This window comes from Enoplosus armatus, chromosome 4 (genome assembly GCF_043641665.1).
Source record: "Enoplosus armatus isolate fEnoArm2 chromosome 4, fEnoArm2.hap1, whole genome shotgun sequence".
In the NCBI taxonomy this organism is placed as follows: Eukaryota; Metazoa; Chordata; class Actinopteri; order Centrarchiformes; family Enoplosidae; genus Enoplosus; species Enoplosus armatus.
The window spans coordinates 5,871,173-5,895,972 of record NC_092183.1 but is presented as its reverse complement, the minus strand read 5'-3'; the positions used below and the strand labels follow the sequence as shown (position 1 = coordinate 5,895,972).

General features: G+C 41.1%; 1 protein-coding gene across 1 annotated transcript in view; it reads left to right on the top strand.

Moving 5' to 3' along the window:
* The first annotated feature begins 6,472 nt into the window (after positions 1-6,472).
* Positions 6,473-24,800, top strand: part of col27a1b (collagen, type XXVII, alpha 1b) — a 61,010-nt gene continuing 42,682 nt past the window's right edge. The window contains exons 1-7 of the mRNA XM_070905053.1: positions 6,473-6,525; positions 8,361-8,425; positions 12,408-13,729; positions 16,874-16,927; positions 21,478-21,531; positions 24,387-24,440; positions 24,549-24,602. Of these exons, the coding sequence (XP_070761154.1) occupies positions 6,473-6,525; positions 8,361-8,425; positions 12,408-13,729; positions 16,874-16,927; positions 21,478-21,531; positions 24,387-24,440; positions 24,549-24,602 (1,656 nt within the window). The remainder of the gene's footprint in view (positions 6,526-8,360; positions 8,426-12,407; positions 13,730-16,873; positions 16,928-21,477; positions 21,532-24,386; positions 24,441-24,548; positions 24,603-24,800) is intronic.

Genomic DNA, 24,800 nt, shown 5'->3' with positions numbered 1-24,800 from the left:
TCAGTTCATCCTGCATTGTGCTTCATTATGTGACAGAGCATTGTGATGATGGTGAATGAAAAGTTTTAGAGTCCGCTCCTTGAACAATGGCTCCTGCTGCTGTTTGACATTTGGCAGAAAGAGCAGCTTTTCAATATGGATTATTCATCAGCGGTTTGATCCTCCACTCAAATGTCACCACAACAATGCCTCTGACTTGGCAGCAGCGTCTGTCTTTCTGCAGCTCTGCGGGGTAAGGAATTGGCAATAATTACCGCATCTAATGTGGACTTCAGAAAGATTCAGACTGTGTGTTCGAGCGCTTTTGCTTTTCAAATTATTATTATTATTACCATTTTATTGAGAATTAAGGAAAGATGAGAACCTTGGTTTACCACATCACTGGTATATTGTGCTCTATGCTCTGACTTATGATCTCTCCTACGTAAGTTGTCAAGATGCCAAATACAGGAAATGTGTGAACTGCTGCAGCATAACATGGTGCCTCAGATGACTGATGGATGAAACAGACCTGTGGGCACAAAGAAAACATCAAATGCATTTACTTAACATGCAGCTTGACCCCAAAACATGTCGCTCATCAACAACCTGCCATTCATAGAAAACCTAAATGCCCCTCATTGATTGTATGGACAAGACCCTCATGATACTTTGATTTGAGCTGTACAGCTTTCTTTGAAAGCTTTTCATTTGAAAGCTTTTCATTTTTTTCCCCAGTTTTTCTGTCTTTCTGCTTTAAAGGCAGACTCTGACCTGTTTGAAGATAATGTAAATCGATGCCAGACTTTTAAGTCTTTAAAGTGGCATTAACTGATTTTTTGGCCACTTTTTGACCACTAGCACAATAAGCTGTAAACACAACATCACCTTATAAAGTTGATATGATGAATGTGTTAGTAAAAACTTGCCGTGCTTAGAACCACTCAACGAATGTTAGTCCAATATTCCCTCTCTTTTGAACTCTGTTTTCGTCTCCACCAACTCCAGAGGGAAATATCTCTTTAGCTAAATGCTCCACTATGTTAATAACTAGTTGCTAACTTTGTGAGTCTGTCGTTTGGTGCTGGGCAGGGCAAGTGAGAGCGGTGAGACTGAACCAAAGTCATGAGCCAAAAACCAAAACAATGAGCTTAAAGACGCTAAAACGCTCCATAGAGCAGAGGGGAACTGCAGAGTCAGGTGATAATTGTTTGTGTCATTACTAGCGACCACTTTCACATTACACATCTACATTTGATCATTATTAAGGCTGGTATGGACTGTTTTTTGTCTACAACATAAATTTAATTTTATAAATGATTTATTGTTGGGAAAATGTGACAAGCAGCAGTATTCAAACATCTTCTTATATTTTATGTAAAACATTCAAGAAACAATTTGCCTATATTGTATTTAATTTAGGGTGACAATGATTATTTTGATTATTATGATTGATTAATTGTTCGGTCTCTAAACATCAGCAGAGTCCCAAAGTTGACACATTCAAATTGCTGTTTTTGTGCACCAACAGTCAAAATCTCAAACATAATTAGTTTTAAATCACTGAAAACTAAGAAAAGCAGCACATTTGAGAAACTAGAACTGGCGAATCTTTGCCATTTGTGCTTGAAAAATTACTTGAACAATTAACAATCACCTATCAAAATTGTTGCCATTTATTTCGATCTTTAATCTACTATTGTTCCCTAAGTTATTTGTACATCTGAGCTCGTGGTTTGTCAACTGAGATCAGTAACTGTGATGTAACCATTAAACCTATTCAAAACATTCCACTACTTAGAGGTTATACAGTTCCATCTGGAGGCAGCAACATATTAAAAACAGAGAGATGCTATTATCTCACTCTAATTTGGACTTACCCAACAAGAATGAATAGAACTTTTCTCTAAATTTCCTGTTGTAATGTATGGAATGGGTAAACATAGCACCAGGGAATGCCCTTATTGGATCCAGCTGTGCCTGGACAGAGGTTGCTGCATTCAGCTGGCCCCAATTCCCCAAGACATGGGAGTAAAACAAAGGACTCTGTCTTTATCAGACAAGAGTTTCAACCACTATCATGTCAGGAAAGGATACATGTGCTCTTTTTCATAGTTCATATTTTGTTGTAAAAATAGAAAAAAGAGAGGGGTAACTTAAAATGATCAAAATCGCCTCAGTCTTTTGTTTTTACTAATGTCAGAAATTACAGCCACAGTCCATGGAATAAATCCTCATCATGCTTAGAATGTGCACAACCAAATGTTGCTCATAAATGATGTGACTGCTCTATTATCTAAAGATGACTCATGTGCATATGGTATAGGGACGCTAGTTACATTGACACAGTCTGTCTACAGGAAAATCTTCCAATTTCCTGCTGACACTCAACTTCTAATATGCATCATAATGTCAGGGTATACAGGCCAGCTGACTTCTATTACCCACCACTGGTCTGGAGTAAAAACAGTCACAGCGCCTATCCACACCTGTCAATGGTTATAGACGGGGTCCAGGATGGCAGTCATATGTGATGAGTGGAAGAAAATCAACTCATAAAATACTGACAGAAAAACTCCTGCCTCCTGATCTCTTAAAAAAAAAACATCTACTCTGTTTAATTTCTGGTTTCCATGAAACAGGGTTTTGGCTTCACTTGAGAATGAAGGAAAGTCTTTGCTCAGATTGGAAGGAGACTCTTGTTGAACTGTTGTCAGGTAGTAAACTGGTGATAAAATTGCCCTCAGGCGCAGCGTCCCATAAGCCAACATGAAAAGGGCTCTCAAAACTTTGTGTCCCAAGGAACCATATCTGGGAAGACTTTACATAACCATTACATAAGATTCTACAGCTTATGTTAGACAGGAAGGGATGGATGCCGACAGCTATTATTTTTCTTATTGTCAACAAATCACATGGAAAAAAACGAATTGTCTGTGTAGCCAAAGCTTGATATAACTTATCCCTCTATGCCATAGAGCTCTATTGCTGTCCTAAAACTATTAAAAGCACATTACTAAGCTACGCCTTTGCACTGGCTGGCATGCTGCTTAATCACCATGAACACGAGCACGGTAGTCATTTTTTTGTCTGTCCCATTACACTGTCCTGGTGGCATAAATACTGGTGCACCAAATCAACAGTTGAAAATAACTACACCACAATGTACTCCTGTTGTAGCAGCATTTACTAAAAACTACAGGGCCCAGCTGTTTTAGCCTTTTCTTTTTTTAATGAAGCTATATATTTATTACTTATTTTAAAGATTTAAATTTTGCGAATGAATGGGCTTGCTGCCATAACTCACACATTGTTGGTTTCGTTCTTTCATGGGACTTGTTAACAATAAGTAAAATAGAAAGTAGGGGGAAAGGGCCAGGCTAGTTGTTCCCCCCTGTTTCCAGTGTATATGCTAAGCGAAGCTAACCAGCTGCTGGCTGTAACTTCATATTTACTTTACAGATATGAGAGTGGTATCAATCTTATCTAACTCTCTGCAAGAAATAACTATTCCTCTTTGTATTTGTCTTCAATACGGCATGTCTTCAGAACACTTGGCAGCCCCTGGGCCTCAGTTTGAGAACCGCTTCCATAGGCTGCTGCAATAATCATTACAAACCCCATGAAACTTTACACCCCAGATTGGAGATCTTGCGCTCTTCCACAGGCCGTGAGGACATTGCCCTTCTTGTCTGTGAACTAAAACTTGTGGTAACAAAAGCTCACATCCGACGTAGCTCAGACAGGTACATGGGAAGTGCTCTTTCAAGGTGGTGAGCTCCCTTCCTTCCTGTCCCTGAGAGGACGAACTGTGAGGGGTCTCTGTGTGAGGAGGAGGGATCCAGTTGCAGGCAGTTGAATCGGTGCTCTGTTGGGTCTCCCATGGACACTGTCATAGCGTGTTTGCTGAAGGCGGGTCAATGAGGACTTTCTTTGGCAGAGGAATTTCACAGCACACGACAGCACACACACACACACACACACACACACACACACACAGTGAAACCAGTGCAGCCCGGCAACCCACATCTCTGCCACTCTGGTGAGAGCGGAAGTGGATGTTGGTGAAGCAGGAGGTGAAGGAAGGCTGTCACAAAAAGCTGGTCTATCGCTTTAGCTTTTCACTTGATGAAATGAATTGGCAACTTGTTACAGCTGCAATATGTCCGTCATATTATACCGTAGTTTGGTGTAGCCTGACCCAGACAGAGCAGTTGTGAAGTACAAACAGAAGGAGTGTTTACACTACACACTACACAAAGTTTTACCACCTCTCTCACAAGAAGTGTAGTATGAGAAAGAGTCAGTTTATTGGGGAGGTGATTTCATAAAGGTTCTTCATTGTGATTGGGCTTCACCTAAACTGATTATACAAGGACGACAAACGCTCTGGATACCAAGGTTATGTCCTCTGTCCTCAATTTGTGGGTTCCTACAATTTCAGGTTTTTGTGACAGGAAAAGCAGTTTTTATTTGAGGCTGACTGATAAATTTAAAGGCTGCTATTAGCTTATCACAGATGCACGAATGTCGGCACACTCGTCGTCAGGTGAGTAACAAGAAATCGCAGCATATAAATGTCAAACACACACCTGTGGTCATTTAAAAACAGTGTTGCCATTACATAGTTTGTCCACAAGAGAGCACTAACTAATTTGATGAAACAATCTCAACTCAAGTTCCACTTACTTGCTTGTTGTGGAGCTTTCAACCGAATCATGCGGTCTTCGTCAGCAGCTTGTTTGCCCAGTTGCCAGTCTTTTTAAACAGATTTTGAGAATTTCTAGTATTTCTCATCCATGCTGTCTTTAAAGTTGAGTTTAACAGCTCATTTATGACAACTGAGCAAACCCTAAGACGTGTGATATGGTCAAAATCTCCAGAACATGTGAGTAAGTGGACCTTTAGTTGAGATGGTGTTGTCAGCTGCTGTTTCTAAGGTCAAGAATGAACTGTCAAGCTAAACTCACATATTCATTTTTCAACTGTAAGTTTATTTATTTCATTATTGGTTTATTTAACAGGAACAGTGCACATTAATACACTTTGTTGTTACTCACTGGACAGATGAAGTACATGTAGGTCACAATACTTAAGTAATCAAAATCAAGGGATTGTTTAAAAATGTGTTATGCATTTATGCATCAGATTTTCAACTCTGAAATATATCGGCATCAAAAATCCAGCATCAGTAGGACTAAGTCGTGTATGTTCTACCGTAAAATGTTTCACAAGGAGCCCAAACATTATTTCTAACTGTGTCTAAAAGCGTGAGCGTGCCAGTGAGGGCAGTATTGTATTAACATGTTTTAATTTTGAAAGCCAAGAACAAAATAAAAACACAGATAGGCCTTTCTGGCAGCAGTCATAGTATGAAAAGCACATGTGTTACTAATAACATTAACGATGGCTCTGTTCTATTCAGTTGTCCCAGTAAGTCATGACAGTGAGCCAGCAGGCACAGTACCAGGATCCTGAAACTGGAGCAGCTAAATGGAATTCAACCAACTTTTTGTTTTATTTTCATGTTATTATTTACGTCTGTGCTTCTCCTACTGTGACATGTCAAAATGTCTTTCGTGAAAATTGTAATTGAATCTTTAATTGAGGTAAACAGTAAGGTTTACAGAGGGTTTTTGGTGTCTGGTGAAAGTTTCCTGCAGGTGGGTGTGGGGGGGACCGATGGGGGCTCATGGCCTCAGTAAATTCTTGCTGCAGCCCTGAAAAGACTCCACAAGCAACAGGCTGCTTGTGGCTGACAGACGTACAACTCATTCACCGGCGTGTTCATTCATTTATTAGCACACATGATCACCAGCGACGACATAATCATGTTACACTTAACACGTGCGATCCGAGGGGGTCCTGCTTCCCCCCAAAGACACACCTTCAGCAGAAGGAGCCGTCTCTCCGCTACAAATGTGTTTCCCTCGAAGTCAGCTGAGGGCGACAGAGGGAGGTGTTCCCCCTTCCCGGTTCTCAAGATTTTTCCTCAGCCCACAATAAACTTTCATTTTGGGAAGTCGACACACACACACACACACACACACGCATACACACACATACATACACACACACACAACGGAGGTCGTCATCTCGTCCTGCAGCGGCTCCCCGGGAAAGAGAAACCGGACTAGACTTGACGTTCATTGTACTTTACAAAACGCGCGAAAGAAGGAAGGAAAAAAAACTTTGTAGGAAGCGCACAGGTGGAGCTCTGCGGAGCGTCTTTTTTAAATACGTTTTGCTGTCATCTTCTGGAAGGAGACTACAGGGACCAGAAGAGACAAGACAATGAAAGAAAGCAAGCTGTTCACTGCTGGATAATCCCACAGTTGTGGTTGTTGTTATTGGGTTTTTCTTTTTTCTGCTATTTTGCTTCCTGGCACGTTCACTCCTCGCGCGACCCTAAGGGAACACCTGGAATGGAAAAACTTTATCTGCCTCGTCTGGACTGTAGTAAAAACTCCCAAGAAAGAATGAAGTAACCGCTATGGAGCCGGACAATGCCCCGCACTCCAAACTCAAAACCACTGGAGTCGGGGGGTGAGTCGATAAATTCAAACTAAATGTTTTCTCTCTGTTTTCTTTTATGGGTTATCAGGTTCACGAGGCGAGTCGTTCATGTGCTCGTGAACATCGCCTGCGTCTAACGTGTTGTGTCCATTCACTATTCGTGTAAAGTTGCTAGCAGCATTGATTTAAGTTAATATACACATGTAGGTTGATATATGTAATATTTTGCACAAGCAGTCTGTTGCAGAATTTGTTGAGAAGTATCCTGAGAAATAACGCACGTTTAAAGTTCACATGTGAATATTTAGGCGGTTAAACGTGAACAGGTGGTTTACTTTAATAGGTTGCAGATTAGCTTGTGGAAACAATTTTCTCTGCTCTTCACACAGTTCAGTGGTAGTCTGCTGTGCTGCTCTCAGAGTTGTGTCTTTGCAGCTTGTATCAGAATGAGCTGCCAAACGATCTGGGACTGATTTGAGGGAGATGTATGAGAGGAGGAGACAGCCCATCTCCTCCTTCTCCTCCCCCTTTTCTCTCCTCCCTGCTGTGCATCTCACTCAGCTGGTTGGCCTGGCTGTCCCAATGGGAGGGGAAATAAAAGTCAAAATGTTGCATCATATAACCCCTGCTGGACATATGAGAGACTTGCCCACCCCCCACACACACACTTTTCTTTTTGGGTTTCTGCTAATGTCAGCATGAGTGCTGTGAATGGGACGTAAAGAGGAGGGAGTAAAACTTTTAAAAGCTACAACCGGCAGTCAGTGTGTCAGCGGTTGATCAGTGGCTTTCTGCGGCTCTCTGGAAAACCACAAATGTAAAAGATTTCCTGTAACTGCCTTCATTATGGCAACTTGTCACAGAGCCTGGTTCACTTTAAAACGTCACTTGCTCAACAGGCTTCCAGTTTCTTCTACTGAATACAACCAAATCATTAGCTCCAAGAGTGTAAAGACCCGACACTATCCTGTTAATAATACGAGTTCACACTCATAAGTGATAATAACACCTTTTCGAGCCATATCATCTCTACGCGTGAGCAATCTACACTCCTCTCCTTGTCTTGAGAGATAAGTGTTACAGAAAAATCAATGGTGTAAAATGTGCAGTTTATGGGCTGACATGAGAGGATAAATGTCACTGTTGTCATGTCAGTTGAAGGATTACATTGTCTTTTATGGGTTGAGAAAATCCTGCACCTCTGTTTTAGATCCATGAAACCTGCAGTCAAAAAGCGGATAGGACAAGCTACAATCAAGGAGGTTTGTCACGGTTAATGAAAAGTTCACATGTTGCAGATAAAATGCAGCATTCATGTGTGAAACACGTTACTACATTCGTCTAAATATCTTTCACTTGTAGGTTTTAAGGTGACGCAGTGCGTTTTAGGTTTGTCAGAGGCGATCTTTTGGGAGCACTCACCTGGCCCTGCTGAGCAGTAGCTTATCGCGCCAGGCAGCAAGATAAGACAAAGATTGTTGTCTTGAAACGGATGTTACACGCTTCGAACAAATGCAGTTTATGGCAAATACATGTTGAGAGTTTTGTTTATTCCATATTTCATATTTGTATGTTCTAACTTTTTCTATGTTCTGCAACTTCTGAGTGTTAAATAGATAAGTCAGGGATTAATTAGAAATGATTAATAAGGCATAATGATATCACCTGGATTTCACATCATTATGAAGACTTGAATGAATGAATGAATGAAAGCACAATTAAATGATGGGAATTTATAATGCTTTTGACATTTTAGAGACTAAACAGTCAAAACAGACTTATGAAAGATTAATCAGTTGTAAAGAAAATCTATATTATCTGTACCCTGTACCATTTTTTTCTAACCTTTTTGTCTCTCTCTTCAGGAGAGTTCTGATTCTTTGGACTATACTCTGTTGCACCTGCTGTCTAAGGATAGCACAAGCACAAGGTAAGCACCTCAAGGACAAGGGTGGTTGAATGTTTGTTTGTTTCACCTTTACATGCAAACGCATTGTTGCACAGGTTGTCACAAACGGTGAGGGAAAGAGGAAATTCAAATTGATTTCATGGGAGGTTACAGTGACACTTTCAGGTATGTGCTGTGCACTACATCTCAGTGAGACCGTTCAGATCCTAAACTAGGTAATATTATCATCATTATATGAAGTTTGATAGTTTTAGAACACAAAATGCATTGAAAATAGTGAAAATAACCTCTGTAAGCAAGTACATTACCCCAACATGGCCCCCTTGTTTTGCACATGTTTATCCAGGGATTATCTGTGACCGAGGTGATCAGCATCTACATTTTCCATTTACAGCTGTACCCCTGTCAGCATAGCTGTTGGATCTATCAAGGCCAAAACTCTGATTCAATATGTTTACTCTCCCCTGGAAGGCATATTAAGTCTTTGTTGATCGGCCGCCTTTTCTGTGAAGTAGATGTTGTGTACTGAACACTTGAACTGGATTAGTTACAAAGTGCAGACGCTCCTCAGGATATGGCTTCCAATGCATGGAATTGTTTTCTGTGCAAACTGAGAGTCACACTCTGCACTCACTACATCCCATACCCTCAGAAGAAACATAAAAAACCCTGTATCATGGCAATTTTGCTTAAAGTAGGGAATTCCTTGTGTGAGTGTCAAAAAAATATAGATGTATTGTACAATAATATCTAATTTCCTTTTATCATTCTGTAGCAGTTCATTTCATGTCTCTTAGCTCAAACAAGCCTCTCACTCGTCTCTGATGTCTTAATAAAGGTTTCCAAGGTTTCCTATATTCCCAAAGTCTTCTCTGCGAAGTTGGAGTGCACTCTTTTCGTGTTGGCTCACACTCAGCTGTGTCTTGATGTCTCATACAGTCAGCTTTCTTTCTTTTGTCTGATTTTTGCTGTCAATCAAAATCTGCCAGATCTTATTCAATCAGAGCTCTTCCCAGTTTCTAGATGCCTTTTGATAATATAAGCTCACAGCGCTCAACAATAACTGTTCCTGGCAATCACTCTGTAATTCTGCCTTCGTCACTTGATATTTTCCTCCAGTGATGTCTGCTGAGTGTCTAGAGACATAGATTTTTATATGCAAGGACGTGTTAATTTGCAAACTCTCAGATTCCAATGAGACTATAATTGTGTTCCTTAATAAAGCAGCATGCACTGGAAAAATGGTTCTGCTGGTATAAAAACCTGCAGTCTGTTCTTGTATGATTTGTAAGATGAATTCTCTATGTTGTCTACTCGTCTCATTGACTTGCAGTGAAAGTGACTCTGCAATCACAAGCTATTGTATTCTTTTTGTTTGTGTGGTGCTGGCCATACTCCAGTGTATTAGAGGCCCAAGCCAGGATTGGTGTACTGCAGTCATCAGAGTGCCACCATACAGGCCACTACTTCTACATTTTGACCTCAGACACCAGAAGGAAACCTAACTGTTAATGTGCCCAGGAACTTTCTTTTAGCTCAGTTACCATAGCTACATGTGCCTACACATTTCCCCAGGGGAAAGGATCAGGGCCTGATCAAGGTCAGCCACAGTGCAGCATCCCTGGAGCAGATTTGGGGGCTCAGTATGTCACTGTGGATGTAGTCTGACTCACCGGATGTAGGAATGTAGGCAACATCAACAACCTCTGAGCTAGCAGCCTACATGCTGAAAATGGCAAGTTTTGACAAAGATTTGGATCGTCACTGGAAACAGTGTAGAAAGAGTTTTTGAAAGCCCTTCATCATTTTTCTGTAAACTCAGGTTGGCATTTATACAGTTTTATTAAATGTTAAATGAACCTGTTGTGTAACTTCGTGCCAGCACTTTTCCAGAATGAACAAATTAAGTCTCTATTTATTCTTTATTTATTCTTCGTCTCCACTAGAAGATTTTTACTTGTGGGAATGCATTAGTCTGTGCACGTGCATGCTTTCTGAGAAAAGTTGTGTTTTTTAGCAGTCTCCAGGATGTTTTATACTCTGTTCTTAATTTTATTTCCCAGCTCATCAGGAGGTCACAAAAAGCCCGAGGCGGCCAGTCTACCCGCTTAGATTTAGATATGCAAGCCCTGAAAGTAGATCACAAATCACAAAATGAAAGAACAACTTTGCTTCCCTCATATCATATTAACAATTCAAATGAGCGTTTTTATGGGAAATTCAGCTGAAGACCGAAAAATAGTCTTTGTTCTTTTTTTCAGTTTCTGTTTGATGTTTCTTTTCCATGTGTGGGTTTTTCAATCGCGCTGACCTCCCTCTGCCTGCACACACTGAGCAGGGTTTCCCTCCTAACATCTCTAGTGTCTATACTTGTTTCTCCTCAGCTGAGCTGTAATCAATCATTTAGCAGTTTATTTTAGTCTTGCCCACATTTGTTTTGTATTAGTCCGGAAAAGGACGGATATTTGAGATCTATATGTAAGCTTTTAGCTTCGACGTTGCACGTACTCAGAGGATTAACGTACTGTATTCAGGATATGCTGACTGGCCGGGGAAGTTCAATTCTTCTTTATTTTCCAACCTTGCTAAACTCAACAAAATGCTTTTGTTTGACATTACTGACGACTTGCACCGGCGCCTAACAATAGACAATAGTATGATGATGGGAACATTTCCAATCTGTTTTGATGTTCGAACCAAAAACAGATTTAACTTTCTAAGAGCGCTGAATGTTATGCTTGCAAAAGTAATATCCTAGATTTAGCATCTGTTGTTTCAGTTGTTCTTCGCTTGGGGTTTGTGACCACCATGTTGGGTTTAGGGGTTGCAAAGGACATCATTTTTTGGAGTTGAGAGATGATTTAGAGGTTTGTTTTCTCACATTTTAGCTTTACGTCTTATGAAATGCTAAATAGTGTCGATTCAGTATCACAACCTAGAGAGGAATATCATCTTTTTATGTTATCCTTTCTCTGTGCGTAACTACAATGGGAAGCTTTAAGTGTCACACGTTGAAAAGGCAGAGATCCACTCTTGTTAAAAAAAATGTATGTTTATTGTAAAGAATACTCTTGAAATGAAGTCTGTTTTCTTGCTACAGTGAAATGTGGATTCAATTAAACTCTCACACCAAGGTGTGGATCCAATTAGGAACAAAATACAGTGTATACAACACTGTAATGTGTGAAAATGACCCGCATTTTCCTCCCCTGAGATGCAAGTAGCAATTAAAACCTGCAGAAAACACAGTTTTATGAGCTTGGGCCCCTGTCAAAGCGATCATCTTCACTCAACAGACATTTCCAGATAAAGTGAGATGGCTTTTCTGTCTCTGCACTAATACGCTACTGAAAACCCCCCAACTGTCTTCCCCAGAGACCCGTTCAGCCTCTGAGATTGTTCTAATTAAGACTGATGAAACAATTACATCATTTGCGGCAATCCCCAAAACTGGATGTTGATGTGTGGCCCTATTGGAAATTTTATGCAGCCTATTTAAATTGCTTTTGCCACAGGATTTCCATGAGTCTTACTTTAAACTTGTGAACTCCCAGCTTGGCATCACAACATAATTTTCAATTATATTTCTGCACTTTAGTTTTTCCACTTATATACTTTGATGCAGATCCATGCACCACAGTGGGAGGTTGTTCATAGGTGACTTACACAAATTAATATGGTATAGTCTTTTAAATGGCACTGGCAATGGCAGTGAAATGTGTTATACAATTAGCTTTTTCTTTTTTCCTTTTTAATTTTGAGATTTATATATTGTAATAGTTTTTCTTTTATGCCCTTCTGTGAAGCCCTTTGTAGTCTCTTTAAGTGTTGAATTAAAGTTATTTGGAAAAAAAGCCTTTAAAATGGTGCAGTACTTGTTGTGTTACATAAGCTTAGAAATCATGATGGCATGGTATTTTAAAATTAAGTTAGTTCTTGTTCAGTGTTTCTAGATGCTTTAAGTCCACGATCTCTGACTTCTGTCTCTTTTGTTTCTCTGAAGATGTGGATGTTCTGCAGCAGCTTGGGCTTTCTGGGCGAAGGGCAGGTGGGTCCTCATCCTCAGGCGCTCGATCCATCCCTAATGGCATCATCCCCTTCAAGTCTGGAGTCATCCTCACCCCGAGGGCACGTATCCAGGTGCCTCTGCGCACTGTTATCCCTGCTACCTACAGCTCCATCAATCTCTCCCTGATCCTCAGCCTGTCAGTTCACCGCATCAACAGCGCTTTTCTTTTCTCGGTTCTATCTAAGAAAAGGAAAGTGCAGCTCGGAGTGCAGTTCGTACCCGGGAAGGTCCTGGTACACGTGGGGCCGAGGAGCTCTGTGAGTTTCGACTATGATGTCCACGATGGCCAGTGGCATAGTCTGGCCTTGGATATCCAAGGCCACCAGGTGTTCTTGCACACTTCTTGTGGAAAGAAAAGTGTACACGCAGATTTGCGTTCTAAAAAAGAGGAGGCCCTGGATGCCGAGGGCTCTTTCCTGCTGGGCAAAATGAACCACAATTCAGTGCCGTTCGAAGGAGCCATCTGTCAGTTTGACATTTATCCCTCTGCTAAGGCAGCTCATAACTATTGTGATTACATTAAGAAACATTGCAGAGAAGCCGACACGTATCGGCCCATGTTTCCACCCCTGCTACCTCTTTTTCCCATAGACCCAAACATTACTGTCACTCGTATAACTCCGCTGTCATTGACGGAGATATTCAAAAAGGCCCAGAGACCTACTCTGGCCTTGGCTGAGGAAAGCACCAGGACTATGATTCTTGTTCCAACTGACCGCTTGCTGATGCTGAACAAAACATCTGTGTATCAGACTCTGAGTACTCCAAAACCTGGTGCTGTGTCTGTTTCTCCACTGGTTCATCCAGGGTTGGAAAGTCCTTTTAAATTTCCGACTCAAACTGCTACTACATCACTTAGGATCAGCGTGACACCACTAAACCCAAAACCAACTTCACATAGCAGTGCCGGAAAGAGTGAAAAGCAAGGAGATGTTAGTTCTCCGAAACCTTGTGGCGAATATATGGATTTACCTGCTTCCACCAGATCATCGGAGAGGAAACCAAACCTCCAGACCACAGCTGCTTTCACACAGGGGTCTCCTTCAAACGCCTACCGTCCCCATAAAAAGCAGTTGACCACAGTAGCTTCAAAGAAATCTGAGCCAAAAGTGACCAGTGTGCAAGATGTCAAACCCACCTGGTTTGTTCCAGTCACTCCAGCTGCAACAGATGGCTTCCAAACATTTGACCTGGAACCGACCCAGTTCTCACTGCTGGCTGGACCACCTGGACTAAAGGGAGAACCAGGACCGCCGGTGAGTATGTGAGCTTTAAACAAACACAACACACACCTTAAGAACTTATCACACCTTTGTGCCACAGTAAGTGCTTCTTTGTGCATGCACTGCAGGAATATTGGTTTATCTTAAGATTTGTTTACACTCTAGTGTTTTAGTGATTATTTTATGAATGAATAGCTCATGAATTATGGCATTTGACTTCTAATAGATGTTTTTACTCTTGCCATATGTCTATGCTTCAGGCCAATTTCCTAATATATCTTTGGATCACAATGATATACAAGTACAACTGCTTGTTGTTTTGCCTTTCTTTGATGTCTGGAGCTGCTGCTGACGTTGATGCTGACGTGTCTCTTGGTTGTGTGGTTTTGTGAATCTGGCAGTCACTAAGCATTGCACCTCTGAAATGTTTGCTTATTTGTCAATATGTGTGTTGCTGTGTTAATGATTCAGAATTGCTCCATCCCCCGTCCACAGTTTTCTTTTGCATGTGATGCCTTGTCAAATTGTTGCTGATTAATGTGTGATTTCCTTTTTAGCAGCAGTGGTAGAAATAGTCAGGTTCATAGCTGGCCTTTGCCAGTTAGTGTTTGTCGAGCGGAGGGGCTGGCGGTGAGGCGTTAGATTCCTCTGAGGGGGAGTGTGACTGCTCAGAGAATGGATACTTTAAAAGTAGGGTCAAAGGTAAAACAGGATAAAGAACTTATGCACCATTTACCATTCAGAGTAAAAATATAAAGGGCTATACAATATAATACCACTGCTTTATCCCGACTATTGAGAGCTGCAGTATTTTTCCCATTTCAAGCACCACATACTTTCCTGGTAGTGTTGGCATGACGGGCAGGAAATGCAGGAAATTGATAATTGTCCTCTGTTTTCTTTCAAATACAGATTTAACAATTTTTATAAAGGAAAAAGTTAAATCAAATGTATGATTCTTCAGAAATATTCAACTGTAACAATAATAGGCTTGAGTGTAGCTCCGAGGTTTTGCATGACTGTAAAAAAAACAAAAAAAAAACAGACCTACTAGATAATTGCTCTCAAGACAACAAGCCTCAGTGTTAAGAAGACTGCAGAGTAAGACTGACTTTTGAGTTTAAAGCAAAGCGTTAGTGATTAACGTAGTCAAAGTATTTAATCTTGTCATTCATCGAGCGCTGTTGACTGTAGGCCATGTGGTTCTGTCAGGCTCCGCTCCTCTGTTGGTTACCCACATTTTCCATTGTTAAAATGACTTGTCTGTCTTGTATTAGGTCATGTTTGACCAAAAAGAATGTTTTAAGTAAAGCTTTCCTGCTTTGGCAATGAGAGAAACCACTTCTCTGCATGCCCCCGAAGCCGCTCAGACCAGTTTTATGAGAGAGAAGTAACCGATCCTGAGAACTTTCACCATTGTAGTGCTTGCTAATGTTTTAGTGTAACGTCTAAACAGATTGCTGAGTCAGGTATAGAATCTAAATAATTTTCAGGCAATTTTATAATATTGTCCTCTGAAATATTTTAGTGATTACTAGAAGCACATTGTTGAGTTTTTGACCCTCCTCCACTGGGATTAGGGTTGACGTTAGTGGGCCATGGACTGCTTAAGAAAGCATAAGTTTCAAGCAGGAATGTCTTATAAGATAACGTTGCTACAGTCGTATTTACTTTCAAAGACAGCGTTTCAGCTCTGATAGATGACCTAAGTGATGAATTCTTCAACAGGCCTAAACTCTGAAGTAGGGAGGTCTTCAGTCGAGGACAAGAGACTATTTACAGTTCTGAGCTTTAGATTCACTATGTTAGGATGCTTATTATATATCCACAGGTATCAGATAAACATCTCTAATACTGGAGAATTTCTGGAAGAAGTGCAAGGTGCTTGGAAGTATCAGAGTTCTCGAGTTCATAATGGAGGGGTTCTCCAAAAAAACTTTGGGGATACTGACCAAATTTACCACATCTGGTATTGGCCAGATGTCACCAATCCATACAGTTTTTATGTCAGTGTCATAAAATTGAATCTTCCAGTTGGCTAGCCGCTGACTTGTAATTGGTATTGTGAGTGGAAAAGTTGCATTGATGCATCCTTTTGTGCCCTATTGAGCTTTTCTCCCTTATGGAGAGAACTATGTTCTGACCCTCGCAGAAGTGCTACCTTGAAAATTGTTCATCACTGTGCTTTTACCATGTTGCTGCGTTCAGAGGTCAAAAAATTTGATCTTTAATCTTGTTTGTCACATTTCTGCACCTTCAGGGATAAAATAGTAGTTAAATCACAAATTGCAATAATCTCACATCAAATTATGACTCGAATCGAGAGTTTCAAGTCAAGAATAGTTATTGTTTGTAAATTCTGTAAAGATGTGAGCTCTAGCACTGCCGTAGCTGCTGCAGCTCAAACTGCTTATCATGTGTGGACAGCCTGATGGTTGCAGTCTAAAGGATATAAAGGTTGCTGAAAGCCCGTTGGCTTTTCAGAGTGTATGCTGGCTGAAAGAGTATAATTATCGCTGTTGGACCTGTCCGAGTCAGACAAAAGTGCTCTATACGTCTGACATTATTACGGTATCCCAATTTCAGCTGGACTGCCTCGAGCTCTTTTTAGGCCTGTTTCCTTTTCCTCTTCCTTTAAACTCGTGGAGCCATTGGAAAATAAGTAACAATCCTACCACCTCAAGCAAACTCACGTTCCTCAGTTTGACCCCTCATTAGATTTGACCTTTCAGAGCTTTGTTAATCCATGTATGAAATTGTTTTAAATCTAGCTGATGCTCATAATTAATGTGATTGGCTGTGGCTGGAACCAGTGCCGACCTCCCTGCCAGTACAATGAGTCAGACTTAGAGTCCATGCACTGTAGTGGTTTTGGGTTGCTCTAGCCTCTAACAAGACAGTCTCATGCCTGCCAGTATCTCACTGACTGAGTGCTTTGCAGCTAACTTCACGAATGTATAATATAAGAAAATGAGCTCAAGATGTACTTACTGATTGAATATCTAGCCTGAGTGACTTTTACATGATTTTTTTTACTCTGAACACTTGAAACTCTCTTTTACTTTTACTGTTCAAGACTCCCTTGAAATGACACGACAACAGGCAGCAAGGCAGAACCTTTTGTTTTTATAGACTTGCTTCACTCTGTCCCTGACATCTTTTATCTTTTCTTTTTAGGGCCTTCAAGGACTTCCAGGGTTGCCAGGAAAGCCAGGGAAGAGGGGCCCACGAGTGAGTGTCTCCCAACCAGTGACAAGTTTCCCATTTACCTTCCTACAGTTCCTCTTCTTTCCATTACCACTTCAATTCCCCTCCAAAATCTTCCATATGTATTAGAGTGTATCTTAATGATGCCTTAATCATGTCTGATCTGCATTTTAGTGAGATTACACCACTAGCAGTGCGCTGATATGGAAGACCTTTGAGCATTTTGATCAAGCACTCAGTGACATCTTTGAATTACAGAGCATTATTCAGCCAGACGTTAGTTTGCTTTGGCTCTGGCTTTGATCAAGCTGTGCTTCTCTGCTGCCAAGGTCCATTTGCAAAGCAGGAGAGCAAACAACCATAAGCTACAAATCTGTGGGTTGCCAATGTAAAATTAATTGAACACATACGGTAGGTATTAGATGGACATGAAAATAAGTATATATATATATATATATATATATACAGAACAAGTACTATCTATCCCATACGTTAACAGTACTGGTACTTTCATTAGGCATCTAGGTTCTAAGTTAACATCATTGAATGCTTCTAGTGTATTGGACTGAGTCCTCCGGTGCCATATCTCTCAGTTTGGGGCTCAAAGTCAGTCTACAACTGTGAGCTCCCGATGTAACCACATAGAGCGAGTGCAGATGTTGTTTTAAGCTCATGTTTTCAGAAGAAACATAAGAAGAGAGAAAACACTGGGAGATGATTTGTCCCACGGGACGGTTTGTTATTTTGATTTACTTCTAAGACCTTTAACTGATGGTTGTGTGTTTAGTTGCTGTCCTTTTAAACTGCCCCTTCACCTCCCTTATTTCAAAATGAATGAAGCAGAAGTTGAACTTGGCATTATAGTGAGTAAGCTGAAATAAATATGCTAGAACTCAAGGCAGTGAAAAAATGGAGTGATACCCGTTCGGTTGCTCTTTTGCAGAGCTCCTGCTGAAGCACTCCTGCAGAGTACTTGTGCTACCGAGGAGTCTGCGTATGAGCTACCTGCCGCAGCCCGTGAGACTCTGCCCTGCGGTCAGGCCTCAGAGGGGTGGGCTGTGTGGGAACCCAATCTCTTTAAACAAGGAAGAAAGAGGGCTTTGTCCCCATCTTATTAAAGGCATTTAAGACCCTGTCTGGAGCTCAGCAGCTCTATCCAGTAGTACACTAACCTCTATAGAGTTCATTCATCATCAAGCTCTTGAGACCCAACTGCAGGCCACACCGACTCAGAGCAAAAAAGAAAAAAGAAAAAGAAAGCAACTTGAGGGTGCAGTTCAGGTTTTTACTGATTGTTTTCTTGAACCATAGATAGGATAGGATAGATAGATTCCTGGATAGTTCACGTGATTAGAAATAAATACCTCACAGCTACACACACGACCTACAGAAAGTGGGCATAGCTTGTACAAATATTAGGAAAAGAAGTGACATTCACTAGGGCAGAAGATTTTATATTTTAAACATACCGTGCTTCCACATGCAGAAAGTTCATGAACAGTAACTCCCTGATAATTTGTTTTGAAAAGATTACTTGTTAGATAGCGATGAATCAAATTTTATTAAATTTTACTGGAAAGACATAGTACAATAAGATTTGGTCGCCTTTGTTTTGTGAAGTTAAAAAGCCTCAAGAAACTGAGGACATTATTATCTGATTTACAGTGAGCAACTCTAATCTTTGGAAGGCCCTTGTCACTTTCACCTTTTCAAGTCAGAAATAGAAAGAAAACCTGTGTGGGGCAAGTGTAGGCATTCGTACTCATCGCAAAAGCTTTACAGCTGTTGGGATGACACAGTACCATCAGGGCTTTAGCTCTCTGACAGTAAGGTGTCATGTCTGACTGAGCAGACAGTCTCACTGCTGCTACCACCGAGCAGCATCTCTTACACGTGAGAGATCCACGTTCCTCGACACAGCCGTGAGCCCGGCAGAGCGCCGGAGTTCACCCGGCCCTGAAGGGGAGGCTTGAGAGCGGATCAAAGAGGGCTTTGTGCAGAGAAACGGACCTGCCAGTGTGCAGTCAGTATGTGACGCTGGGTCTCTGTGAAACTGAAAACATTTGCATAATTGCTTTTAAAAAATGGTTGACACTATTATGACATGAAATAAAGGAGTCCATGGAGACTCGAGCAATGGAAGCTCTGTTTTTGCCAGTGGTTGATTGGTGCAGAAAACTGAGCTGATTTATATAAAATTTAGATAATTCTATAATGAATTACATGTGTAGGCATGAAGGAGCAGCCTCTCAGAGGCTTGACTAGTTTTTCCTCTGTCATTATTGGTTATACAGACGTTTTCTACTATTTGTAGTTAAGCTAATAGGAAGCACATTTAGAGAGTTGAAGTTAGGTGGCAGGGGATTCACAGAAGATGCCAGCAGTCAGTTTGTTCATCATTGTTGAACTGTTCCCGACAGTAAAACTGTGAGCTTTTAATCTAAACAATGTTCAATTTATTACTTAAATATTAATGTTAATGTACTGTAACACACCAGTCATTTAACAAATACCCAGTTGATGAAAATATTTACATTTGCTGCTCTCAGTATGTGGTAGGTCGACCTACCACACATCACCTCGGGTGCAAAGGAGGTGATGCATTTTATATTTCCATCAGCAGCCATTTGTTTTAAATGAATGCATAAAATAAAAGAGCGCCACCTTCAGAAACATAGATGTTTTTCATCAACAGTGAACCCAAGGGAAAGGCATTTTTATGACTTTTTATGCTCAGAGAATATCTATATACGTTTGTTTCTCGTAAATATACGACTTTCTGAGTTTTTGTCGGAGTATTACCCCCCTTCCTGGCTCCGCATTTATTTATTTTTTTTTACCTACAATGGCCCTAATACGCCGTTGTACTTAACAATGAATTGATTGATCAAAATTAATTGATCGTTAAGAAAACAATGGCTAGCTGTAACCCCAGTCGCACTACTGGCCACACTTTCTCTGCCAGATCAATGATCTTTGGGAAACAATTAGCACTTAGTTAGCGCCAAAGTTCTTGCCAAAATGAAATAAATAAAAGTTAAGATCCTTTAATATACATTATATTGAATAATCATCAGGCTAAAGACATAATGTTTCCTTCCGTGCAGTCCAGTGAAGGTGTTAGCGGGTCTGTTCGGGGTTAATGGCCTATACAACAGTAGCACTCCACGTGTCACTCCTGTAAAAGTCATTGGCCCACATCGTAAACCTGGTCACAGCTCTGGCATACAGGTGCCCTTCATATGCCGGGTTTACATTAACGCTTGTGTATGTTTGTGTTTACTTGCTGGTGGTCTCTACATGGTTTCTTTTCAGGAGCTCTTTTCAATAATTAAGCTAAGAGGTACTTCATTCCTCTTCTCACCCACGCGAAGATAGATGGACAATGTGACTCATTCTTCCCATTATGCTCGTCTCCATCGGGATAACACCCACCCACCTTGTCATCAACGCCGTGCCTCCTCACCTTATGTACTGTGAGAATGCAATTTGTAATATTCTGTCCCGTCCTCCCTTTTTCTCTGTCTCCTCCTGCCTTTGCTTCCTATCTGGAGATAATGACTTCCATACGTTTTAATATCGAGCGAATGAAAAGGGGAATGCTCTGAATAGAGGAGGAGGAGGAAATCTGTAGATGAGCTTCTGTTAAGTGTCTCCACATGTCCAGCAGCGAGCGCCTGCAAGGGGAGAGGTCTGGCCAGTTTGAGGGGAGGGGAGCTGCCTGAGCTGTTTGACTCAGATAAATAGCAGAGACAGAGACGGGCTGGATCACCCAACCATACACTTACACCTTTTGGCCTCCTCCGTCTGCTTGACTCAGAGTAATCCTATCCCTCACTTGCACCTCCAGCTTGGGGGGAAAAGGTCTCACAAACCATGGAAAGTCTGAACAACTCAGAGAACGGGCTGAAGATACAGTAGCTTCCTGTTCAGGCCATCTGAACATGTTTCAGTGCTTTCAATTTTGCTGGGGAAGATTTTCCATGCTCAGCATTTCGACCCCGCTCCACACAAGTAGAGCTGAAGGCTCCTCACTTGGATGCCTCAGGAAGTTGTGGCTTTATTTTTCCAAACAATCCCTCTTTGCAGCTCGCTTGCATTTATAACCAGAATAAAATAGATTTTGTCTCCTCATTCTCTGCTCCTGTACGTACCCACCACTTGAAGGAGATAGTCCATATTGATAAAAACATTTGGCACAGATGGTGTGATGGATGAGTGGCCTTCACTTTGTGGGACCCCAGAAACCAGTGGAAAAGTGTAGGGTTGAGGAAAATCACATCCATATGTCATAACTTGGACAGGCAGCTAGACAGGCGAGGCAGGCAGGAGACACAGTACATCTCACAGAGCACCTATACACAAACACGGAGGGACCTCGGGGCACCGCTGACCTGTCCCGTAACACAAACAGGCAGTGGAAAGGGAACAATATGTGCATACATCTGCGAATACCTCACATATAGTACTAACCCCCCCCCCCCCCATTGTTGCTGAAATGGAGGCCTGTTCAATGACCCAGATGATCACCTTTACTCAGTGTCTTCCTTAATCATGTGTGTCTCTCTTTTCAGGGTCCTCCTGGCCCACATGGAAACCCTGGTCGCCCTGGATCTCCTGGAGTGAAGGTACAGCATCGACAAATCAAGAATTTCATGCCAAATGCTAACTATCTGTATTCAGTAAGAAAAAAACAAACATTTTGTAACATGTGAATGAGAGGATCCAGACTATAGTCATATTTTAATGTTGTCAGAACAATCCCTGATCCCAGAACCAAAATCAAACAGCTGGAACCCGCTATCACTTCCAAATTGATTGACAGGTATTTTAATACATATTTTAATACTACACAAAACCTACACTTCCATATGTATATTTTTTGTCAGCAAATCCCTTGAAAACACTGTTGCAGTGACAGGTGGCATGTTCCTTTATCACCATGATAGTGATAATGTAGTTTATTTTAAGCCAATCCCACACACACTGCCCTGGTGCTGTAAATACCCACTAAAACACCAAATGTATATTGATCTGCCATTGAAAATAGCCCCCAACAAATACACAATTTAAAAAACTACCAGCTTTATTAGAAAATTGCTTCAGCAACTATATATTTGTGAGCTGTTTTCAACGATTTATGTCTTCAGTAGAAACTAATGGGCTTGGGGCTGAGAGCCACAGACTGAGTTGGGACGCCTGAAAGTATTGAGGGATGGACTAACGCAGTGTTTGTTTTAGTCTTTTCATGGGATTTGTTGAGTAAGAAAAATACAGAATAACAGCATCCTTTTCTGATGCTGTCAGTGGTTTGTTTACACCAAGGACACAGCAGAGAAACAGGTCGGTATTTTCAGTTATGATGAACTAACAATCACAGAAATTCCTTTTCATATTAATATTTATAAACTCAAAAAAATGTATATTCGCATATTACTGTAATTTATATGGTCATAAAATTGTATCTCTCAGGTTATACTGTGTTCCTTTTCAACACACTGCTGGATCCTTAAAGTAGAGTTGTAGATATGGGACACCTTGGGGAGGCAAGTACAAAATGATGACGGAAATAAAATACAATAAAATATATGGCAGAGCTTTTTATGGTACAAACGGCCTCAATACCCTTTTATGGTCTGCATCCAACTGATGTAACAAGGGAATTTAAACAACAATGTCAATTTGAAGAGCAAGTATTTCTTGTGGCTTTTCTTTGTCACCCAGTGTTTGTTTGTGATTTCACGTAGTTTGCATGTCTGAGGTCAGATCCTCTTGGCTTTACAGTGCAACTCTCCTAGCTTCTTAAAAAGCCATTTGTTTCCCTTTAGGAGAGAACAGCAGTTTTAAGTCTTTCTGACTCACTCATTTGCAAGCACTTGACATCAGCCTGTGTTCTAGCTGATTTGAATTGTCAACAGAGACGGTTGCTTAGCTCCATAATGTGCCAGTCTGATATCACAAAGGACGTTAGACTTTGCTGGAATGAAACGGAAAATTGCTCGTATTTCAAGTCTGTACCTAATCCATTCGAATGCATTGAATTTCAGCATTTTCCACACTGTCTTTAAACATACATGAAAAAACATAATTGATGCCATGCTTTGGCCTGCTTAGACCAGGCAAAAACCATAACTCTTATATCATACATATGCCTTACTGGAGCCTCACCAAACCTGGCCTGGCTCAGTTTGACCCATTTACACACAAACCTCAAAAAGCAGACAGCCTGGTCTGGCACAGTTCTCTCCTTTAAGAAAAATGAACAAGCCGGATGAAAGCATGCTGTGTGTTAGCTGAATTTTGTTTTGATTATGTCACTTTATCTGGATGTAATGATGATAAATTGAGACAAGATGATGATCAATGTACCTACTGCTGTAAGTAGCCTACCATTAGACTTAAAACTGAAATGAATGAAGGCATTAAAATATGTGTGTAATCAGTGGAAGGTACAAGTGCTTATTAGGGTCTTGAGCTTTCAGAAGAAATTGCCCCATTTAGCTTCTCTTTGAGTTTAAACTCCTCAGAGGATGTAGTTGAGGTAAAAAACATTTTCAACAGTGAAAAGACACAGTGTTCATGTGTGTATGTAGCTCTTGGCTGGAGTTGCACTCCTGGCTCTGTTAAGAAATCAGTCTGGAGAAAATTCCCACAAAGACTTTTCAATGCCAAGTTGTAGCTGACACGAACATGTAGGTTTAAATGGGCCGATATACTGATGATGGGAACTCCTGTCGTACCTCCACCGGTAACCCAGTACAATAGAAATACTCCTTTTGAAGCAGTGCATTTCTTTCTGCCTATGACTGAACTGCTGCCTTTGCAATAAGAGGTCTCAAAATAGCCCCCCTATTTGTTGAAAAAAAAAGTGTTAACTTTGCTCCAAAGTGAGTCACAGTACAGGATTTCTTTCCATGCCCAAACTTCAGTTAGTTAAAAGAAATGTGTCAGAGTACTTGCAATCAGCTGATAACAGCTGTTTGATTACAGTCCAACCAACTCAGTGCTACAACATTCTTCTCCATATTCTTGTTTTTTATATGATAACACTAACACAGGAAATTATCTATATCTCCATGGACCTCTTGCATTATAATTGTGTAGATTACAGGGCCGCTCTTTCATTAGTGCGACTGGATGTCGAATGCTGACCAAGAGTGCACTGACAGGATTCCCACTGCCCGAAAAGGGAGAAGAATGTACACGATCACTCCCCATCACTTCTCGCTGGCTTGGTGTAAACCGAGTCACCGGAGGGCATAAACGGACTGCACGTTTGTGTAAATACAACTGCTAGACTCCGCAATAAGTCGGATGAACTCATTACTCTGTGATAGTGTAAATGGAAACGTCAAACTCCTCCGCGCCTTGTGCAGTGGAGAAAATATGCAGTGAACCATGGTGCAGACTAGGATATATCTTGTGCCAACTGGGGAGAAAAGAGTCTCTAAAAGTATGAAAATGTTCTGTTTTTATGATCTAGGGACAAAAAGGAGATCATGGACTGTCCCTCGGCCAAGCCCCAAAAGGACAAAAAGTATGCAGATTGTCATCTTTCCTTTCATATACCTACTGGATTATTAGCAGACATGGTCATGCAAATTATGTTGGTGTGTTGAATGTGACCCCTTTTGTCCTTTTTTAGGGAGAGCCTGGTGTCCTGGGCCCCCCTGGACTGCCTGGTCAAGATGGACGAAAGGTAGAAAATCTGATTTGTCTCACAAACTCAAACTGTGCATTTGTTTGTGTGTGTGTGAGGAAGTAACTGATATCCGTCAGATATCACGGGCCCCGTCCCATATAAAGTTCATATCGTGCTTGTGTGCTCCTTTTCCGTTCTCAAAATGTTCTCAGACGTAAATTGGACACTCTGAATGAACGAATGACTGAATGAGTG